Source organism: Barbus barbus (genome assembly GCF_936440315.1).
Source record: "Barbus barbus genome assembly, chromosome: 7".
In the NCBI taxonomy this organism is placed as follows: domain Eukaryota; kingdom Metazoa; phylum Chordata; class Actinopteri; order Cypriniformes; family Cyprinidae; genus Barbus; species Barbus barbus.
The window spans coordinates 5,547,862-5,556,033 of record NC_136735.1 but is presented as its reverse complement, the minus strand read 5'-3'; the positions used below and the strand labels follow the sequence as shown (position 1 = coordinate 5,556,033).

Genomic DNA, 8,172 nt, shown 5'->3' with positions numbered 1-8,172 from the left:
TTTTGCTGCACATCAGAAATATATTTTTTGGTTTTTCTCATTGTGATGGATGATTAAGGGAATTTGGGCTTTGTTTTCCCTCCCCTTTATATTTCTGTGAAACAGGAAGCCATGGCTGGATAATTTCATGTTCATAATCACCCTGGAGTGCTCAAAATTGTAAATATGAATGGGAATATACTTCAGAGATATTTTACTCATACGAATTTCTAGGGGTACCAATAAATGTGTCCAATGTGTATTTGAGAAAAACATTTATTTCAAAACTTTCCCCCATTAAATTTTTTTTAGATCAATTAAATGTTTTTTCTAAATAAATAATCAAAAGGATTATTAATTCAGGTTTATTTTCAGAACCTTTTTTGATCATGTTTACCAAGGGTACCAACAATTCTGACCACATCTGCAAATATATATATATATATATAGGCCTATATATATTTCTTTTTCCATCTGATCAGAGGCCCTGTCCTCTGTGTCCTAATAACCCGTTAGTAGAAGGACAGCAGTGAGGATAATCTGTCTGTGAAGTTAAGTCAGTACAGGCTTTACCAGCTCAGCATCTTTACCACTGTATTCATGAGGTGTTACACACTTTGAATGTGTTGTTGGCCGTGTTTTGTACACTTTTCTGATAAATCCGTTTTTACTTGCTCAGACAGATGTCTAAAATGTTCTCATTTTAATATTTAATATTCTGATATTTTGCGAACATTCCCATTCCATTATTTTTATGCCAACATTCCATTTTATCATTTTGCTCACATTATGGACATATTACTTTGAATGTTAAAATCAATAGATAAATATCAAACTAAAATGTTTCTTAAACAATGTATGATCTAGTCTATGTTTTTGTGCTAACGTTTTGAGAATGAATGAATGAATGTTCTGTTACTAAAAGTATGATTGGTTGATAAGAACTTTGCCAGAACAGTACCCAAAGTTTTGAGAAGGATCTGGTTATGCATTATACAAAATACACCAGAATGGTCTTATGGCCACCTAAAACATTTAGCTCTTAAAGCTCTGCTACACTAGTGCAGTTTAGCAAGTCATCTGAATGCAGCTTAAACTAATCGTCAACAAGCACTAATCTGGAGTCCTACATTACGGTGTGCTATATCTGTGTGTGTGTGTGTGTGTGTGTGTGTGTGTAAGGCCTCAACCAAATATATAGGTTTTACAGGCATTAGAATTGTGTACCTCTTTCCTCTCAGGTCTCAATTGATATCCACTGTACTGGTTACTAAATATGTGAACTACTAGCACCTACACATAATGAAAGGAGAGGTAAGAAGACTCTTTATAATACTCTGATGGCTCGCTGCACCACTGGATAGGATTATCTGAAGGCTACTTAAAGAGACACTCACACACAAACACTAATGGACACGTATGACCTGAAGCTCTGGGATCCTTATTACATAAGACTCCCTCAACACATTGCACATGGACACACACCTGGCCGTGAGTGTGTGTATGTGTGGCTTGTCAGTTGTCTATGACAGCGAGAGGTCTAATTGGAGGTCTTTATGCCAGAAGTTTGGCTGGATCATCATGAGGCTTTGAGAAGCATGATTGCTGAGGAGTTTGCTGTGGTTTATTTATAGGCTGTGCATCAGCAGCAGTCACAATGCTGCAAATGAAGCCCTTCAGAGAGAGCGATGCATGTGACAAGTGAGGATGGACTACAGCGGTCCAGTGAGGTCTATATTCAATCAGACATGAATTTTACCCTCAGCTGCACACGGATCCACAGCTCTCACTGCAAGAGGAGATTTAACAACACTGTCAAAAAGAGACTGGAAGAAAGAAGCAGCAGCGAAATCGAGAAATAAGGATACTCTTTTGCAGATGTAGTGTGTGGGTGTGAAGCTGGTTTCTGTCACTGGTTTTAACTATTGAGCACCGAGAAAAAGTGCGGCGTTTGGTTGCAATGTCAGTGCAGGAGTTTGTGTTTTGCAGGATGAGTCTCACACGATAAAAAGAGATTTGGATTGTGGGAATGTGTGTAGAAAATCTCCTGCACTAATAAATACATATCGACTTCAAGGCTTTATCTAAAATACAGTCTGCACTCATAAGGTGAGTAACACGGTTTATATAACTGTTTTGCCTGCAGATCTATATTCTTTAACCCTTGTTAGTTTATCATGGTTTTGCTGTCTTTAAATGAATGATTCGATTCTGAAGTTGTGCATGTTTGAACCTGCATGTGTTTATGTGTTTATTTGTGTGTTTCTGGCTTTTTGTTCTTTATATAAATTGCGTGCATCTCCATCTAGGCCAGCCCACGCGTGCCTCTGGTTGCCATAGCAACTGTCTGGGGTTTCTAAGCTCGGATGAGAGACAAACTCAGCTTTTACAACTCTTCAGCAGAGGATGAGCAAATGCATCCGCCAGTAATAGTAGCATAACATTTATTATATATTACATTTATTATAAACCACATAAATCGCACAAACGGATAACAAAACAATTCAAAAGTCAAATGTGCTATAATTCTATATATTCTTTTTTAGAATGTATTTAATAGCCAAAATTCCAAACCAAGTGGATGTTGCTATGGAAACGACAGTCTGCCTGTCTACACTCTAATACTGTAATGCACACTTATTTTTATAGTTATACACATATTTTTGTAGTTCAGTGTCAGTGATAATCAGTGACTGATTCATCAGTATGTTGTATACTGTCGCTTTTAATTAAATTTTAATTTAGAGAATACAAAGAAGTGTACAGTTTTGTCATTGACTTATACCATAACCATAAATGCAATTATGTTTTCTTACCTTAAGTATATCCTATAACAACGATTCTCGAACGAGAGAATAACATTTATTTTTATTTATTTATTTTTAGTTTTCCATCTAGTTTGGAAGTGATTGGATAGTAGCCTAATTCTCAGGTGATTGAAACAAATGAAAACGAGGCTGTGAGAGGTACAGTGCATTAATTGCATTGTGCTGTTGTTTAACTACATACCAACGAAGTGATGAATGATGATTCTCTTTCAATAACTCTATAAAACAGTTTTGAAAATTGTGAGAATTAGCGCATGCCATAAGTCTATCCCTCACAGCCTCGTTTTCATCCAGGTTAAATTCCAATATGGCTTCTAACCTGATTAAAGTCCGCGTGAAGTTGCTGCCGACTTTGGCATCCGGAAACTTGCTGCCTAATGAGGCAATGACTTTGCAGGCAGCGTTTTTACACAAAGGCATCTCATGAAACTGATTTCAGACAGGCTTCTGAGGCAGCAAAACGCTTTAATGATTTACAACAAAATAGAATGAGTTTTGGCGATAACTAAACAAATATTTAATTACTATAATACCGATTTCTCGCTGGAAATAACTTCAAAAGTGCAAAAAGTTATTCAGAAATATACATTTACACTGACCACCAAGCGCAACTTTCAGACGCCATCTTTATTTTTTTTTAGCTCAACCACAATGGAACGCACAGGATTGTGGGATATCAAAGGCAGCGAAGGATACATCTATGCTGCCTTAAAAAATCAGTCAGATGAAGGCATCTCATGAGCTAACTTTGAATTCAGACAAACATTTTTTTCCCACAATTGATTAACTTGCACGAATTAATTGTTCACCTCAGGACTAGCAATGTGCACTAAATAAAGTCAATTTTGATTTCATACAGTCGAGAAGAGGTGTAGTGGAGGAAGTTATTGTTTTTTATTAAGATTAAGAGGGAATATTAATTATTGCCAAAAAAATAATGATATGCACAGATTAATCATTTATAATAAACACTCCAATATTTCACAAGAAAATGGTTTTTCATAGTGACTTCTTGTGATTCGTCTCAGAGCTGGTTGGTTTGGTTAATGTCTTTTTACTGAAAAAAAGTTGAAATCCTTATACGTTTTTGTATGTGTATGCTAGCGTATGCATACAGTCGAGAGCATAGCCTTTCAAAGTGTACGCCACTTGACAGACAGCTGACACATGCATTCTAGAAAGTTTGTCCAGTGTCTGCACTGTTTCTCTCCAGAATGTATGACTGATAAAATATCTTCGTACCCTTTTAAACTAAAGTTGTGGCTATCTCTTAGCGCCCTCAATGCAGGCATCTGTTGTTGTTCCATCTCTCTACTGAAAAAAACAACAACAAAAAAACAAAACAAAACGTTGCCATAGTCTATGTATACATAGATGCCTCATTAGCAACTGTTTCTATGGGCCACTATACGTAAGACATCCGCCATATTGTAATGGTCAACTTGACGTCATTCACCATAGTAACCAATGAATATTCGAAGATGCCGCAATCCTGCACAGCCAATGGTCTGCGAACGCATAGTTTGGTGAATGACGTCAAGTTGACTGTTCCAAGACGGCGGACGCATCTACGTACTTGGAGCAATCGAATGGGCCGTCTGTACAGGCTTTACACTGAAAAAAGGAAAAAAAATATTTTTTTGTATTCTTTCTCTTCCAGCCATGGCTCTAAGGCCCACCTTCATCGTCATTCTCTTTCTGATTGGCTGCTGCGCTCTTGAGGACCCGCCCAAGGTTACAGCCCCGCCCCCTCCTCATGGGTGTGGTGCTACAGTGGACCCGCCCTACAGAGTTTTGTGCGATCTGGAGTCCGTGTGGGGCGTGGTGCTGGAGGCCATAGCATCCGGCGGTACCGTATGCACACTGATCCTGGCCATAGTTATTTTAGCCAAGCTGAAAACGGTAACGGAACCGGAGAAGCGCTGTGGAATCGGTCCTCTACTCCTCCTATTGGCCGGAACCATGGGTCTCTTCAGCCTATCGCTGGTCTTCTTGGTGGGGCGTGGCGAGGTGCTCTGCATGGTGCGCCGCGGGCTGTGGGGGGTGCTGTTCGCCATGTGTTTCTCCTGTTTGCTGGTGCAGGGAGTGCGGCTGAAGAAGCTGGCTGGAGGGAGGCGGAGCCCAGCAGGCAGCTCTCTCGCCGGATTGGCTTTCGCGCTCACTGTGGTTCAAGGCATCATTGCTGGAGAATGGCTGCTGCTTACGGTGGTCCGTGAGGGACATGAAGCCTGCGATTACCTGCCTTTAGACTTTGTACTGGTGTGTAGCTACGCTCTAGCGTTGTTGCTAGCCGCCAGCATGTTGTCGTTGGCTGTGGTGTTGTGCGGAGGGAGCAACAGAGAGGAGTCGAGCCGGAAGAGGATGAAGTGGAGGTGCAACGCTGTCTGGCTTTTCCTCTCATGTCTGTCTTCGCTTCTGCTGTGGGTTGCCTGGCTCGGTCTCTATCTGTACGGAGATGCCGACATCACGACCATGGCAAAGGACTGGGATGAGCCGGCATTAGCGGTTGCATTGGTGACCGAGGGTTGGGTGCTGCTGTTATTTCACGCGATCCCAGAGACGCACCTGTGCTTGCGTCCGTCCAGTCAGAGGAATGCAGATACCGGCCAGAACTACTACGACACCCCTCAGCTGCCAACGGCACAAAGTTACCATGACGACGAGCGGCCGACCAATCCCAGAGCTCCATTCGCAGAGAGTCAAGCGTACACCGTAGAGGAGCACAGTGCGGGTAGGATGCCGCATGAAAAAAAACATGTGCAAGGATAGTTTACGGTTCTGAAAATTAAAAATAACCATTAGAGAATGTTCTGTGTAGGTTATCTTCAGGTTGTTACAAAAAACCTGTCTGCAACCTTCTATAAAGGTTATAAAAATAAAGCTAAAAACTAGCTGTTAGTCGGCGAGAATAGCCTCGTGGTTAATGCGCCGACATATAGTGCTCATATAGCCGACACTGTGTTCACGACAACCCGAGTTCGAGTCCCGTCTCGAGGTCCTTTGCCGATCCTGCCTCCAATGCTTTTCTGTCTGCTCTCTACTACTGTCCTATATAAAGGCATAAAAAGCCCAAAAATATAACTTAAAAAAATACTAGCCATTAGAAAACATAATATTTAGCTTAATACAAAAACCTATGTGCAACATTCTCTAAAGGTTACTTTATGGTTATAAAAAAAAGCTTAAAAATAATCTTTAGAGTGCATGCTGTAAACGTAGGTTCTATTCTACAAAAATCAAAAACAAATTTGCTTTTAGAAATCATTATGAGTAGGTTATTTTTAGGATAACACTCACACACACACACACACACACAAAATTGCCTGCAACATTCTGGAAATGTTAATTTTATGGTTATAAAAATAATGCCCAAATAAATGCTAAAAAAATAACCATAAGAGAAGTTCTGTGTTCTCTTTTTTTTTTAGAAAACAAAAACAAAACAACAACCTTCTTGCAGTGTTTTGGGATTTTAGTTTATGGTTATAAAAAAAAAATGTTCCTGTAATGTTCTGTGAAGATTAGGTTATGGTTATAAATATGCCTAAAAGTAACCATTAGGGAACGTTCTGTACAGGTTCTCTTGAAATGTTCTGGAAAGGTTAGTTAATGGTTATAAAAACGTTTCTAGAATGTTATTATTTAGTTTTGTGAATAAAATCCCTTTGAGAACATTAGGAAAAATGTTCTTTGTTTGCTTAGGGCGAAACATACAAAGCATCTGAAGCTTTTCAAAATCATTTAATTGCCCATATGATTAAAATATATAGATTTTTTCATATTTAGCCAGATTAGAGTTATTATATACAGATGTTCAATGAGTTTTTCCTTTGTTTTACATTATAGCCTGTAATATATTGTCTTGTTTTTAACAGTTCTGCAGACTGGAGGTTATCATAACGGATTGATACGCCCCGCTGTGCCGTTCCGCAGTCACGTTTACCAGCCCACCGAGATGGCCCTGCTCATGAACGCAGGACCGGTCAGTAGCAATACTACACATAAACAATACTTTACTGCCTAAGCCTCACAAACAATTCACCTCACGCTTTATGTTCCAGATCCCAACCGCCCCTCCAAACTTCACGGGGAGGCATCTGTGGTGAGAGCGGTTACCATGGCAATAATGTCCTCTCGGGCCCCCTTAAAGGATTGAGTTCGGGTGACTTCACAGGGTCAAAAGGCACTTTATTAAGGTTCCATGTTAATCATTTGGAAATGCTCCTCTAATAAAAGAGCTGATTGGGGGTGGTGATGGCGCAGTGGATAAGACACATGCCTTTGGTGTGAGAGACCCGGGTTCGAATCCACTGTGAGACACCAATGTGTCCCTGAGCAAGACACTTAACCCCTAGTTGCTCCAGAGGCGTGCGACCTCTGACATATATAGCAATTGTAAGTCGCTTTGGATAAAAGCGTCAGCTAAATGAATGAATGTGAATGTGAATGTGATTGAAGATAATGGACATTTTCGACATGGGAGCAGGCTAATTTTGCACATGTTCTCTAATAAACAAAATAAAGGATGTGCTACCTATTCGATATCACAGGTGATGTCTGTTTAGATTAAATGAATCAGACAAATCATACTGATGAGGACCGGTAAGAATTTACATAAACAGAGATGTGTGAAAGAGAAAGGAGAGGGAGTGTTAAAATCAGCATGAAATGCTGGCAACAGACCCATTTACTTACATAATGTGACACATTTCTGAATGTCATTCATTCATTTATTCAATGTGAACTGATTGACTGGAAGGGAAGAATAAGAGGAGTTTGTGATGTCAGCCAAAAAAAAAAGCATATTATTTCAGCGGCCAATTTAAAAAGAAACACGCACAGATCATTTATTCAACATGTAAGCAGAAATGTGTATTAAGGCAGTAAAAGGGGTCAGTTATTTTCATGCTGAGATTAGACATTAATTTCTAGCCTGCATTCCACTTTATATAATCAAACTCTATCACTTTGAAATGTATTAAACTGTATTTCAGTTATTTGAATGGTTTTGTATTAAAATGTTCAGTTAGTATCTTCTTTTTAAGCTTTAGTTTTTATATCACGTTAGATGGGTTTTTTGCAAACTTTGCACGCTTGATTGTCAGTCTTTATGATGCAGTTGATGGTATTCATCTATAAGTGTAATGCTGTGTTTGATGATAATACCTGTGTCTGGAAGCTGCTGCAGTCTCACACAGAGACATCTCAACAGGGTCAGTGGAAACGGCTTTATTCTGCTCGTGATGTTCACATCTATTGCACAGAATCGTTGTATTTTTCCCTATACTTGATGTCTATATTTGAAACAAATTCTAATAAACATTCCTACAGTGTTTTCAAGGCGTCTCTTGTCACTCTTTGCGTA

At 39.5% G+C, this 8,172-nt stretch overlaps 1 protein-coding gene across 2 annotated transcripts; it reads left to right on the top strand.

Annotated features, from left to right (window-relative positions):
* Nucleotides 1-1,112: 1,112 nt before the first annotated feature.
* LOC306873162 (G-protein coupled receptor family C group 5 member B-like) lies at nucleotides 1,113-8,145 on the top strand. Of its 2 annotated transcripts, XR_013784461.1 has the most exons (5): nucleotides 1,113-2,088; nucleotides 4,468-5,538; nucleotides 6,683-6,789; nucleotides 6,869-7,055; nucleotides 7,266-8,145. XR_013784461.1 is itself a non-coding variant. In XM_079422247.1 (4 exons), the coding sequence occupies exons 2-4, from the start codon at nucleotides 4,470-4,472 to the stop codon at nucleotides 6,911-6,913; spliced, it is 1,221 nt and encodes a 406-aa protein (XP_079278373.1). In that variant the 5' UTR covers nucleotides 1,125-2,088; nucleotides 4,468-4,469; the 3' UTR covers nucleotides 6,914-8,145. The 2 variants fall into 2 exon arrangements, 1 of the variants encoding a protein (XP_079278373.1); XM_079422247.1 differs by having other exon boundaries at nucleotides 1,125-2,088; nucleotides 6,869-8,145.
* Nucleotides 8,146-8,172: the final 27 nt, after the last annotated feature.

Coding starts and splice junctions, on each gene's coding strand:
- LOC306873162 (XM_079422247.1), top strand. CDS start 4,470: ATGGCTCTAAGGCCCACCTTCATCGTCATTCTCTTTCTGATTGGCTGC. Junction 5,539..6,682: donor CGTAGAGGAGCACAGTGCGG/GTAGGATGCCGC, acceptor TGTTTTTAACAG/TTCTGCAGACTGGAGGTTAT. Junction 6,790..6,868: donor TGCTCATGAACGCAGGACCG/GTCAGTAGCAAT, acceptor TTTATGTTCCAG/ATCCCAACCGCCCCTCCAAA.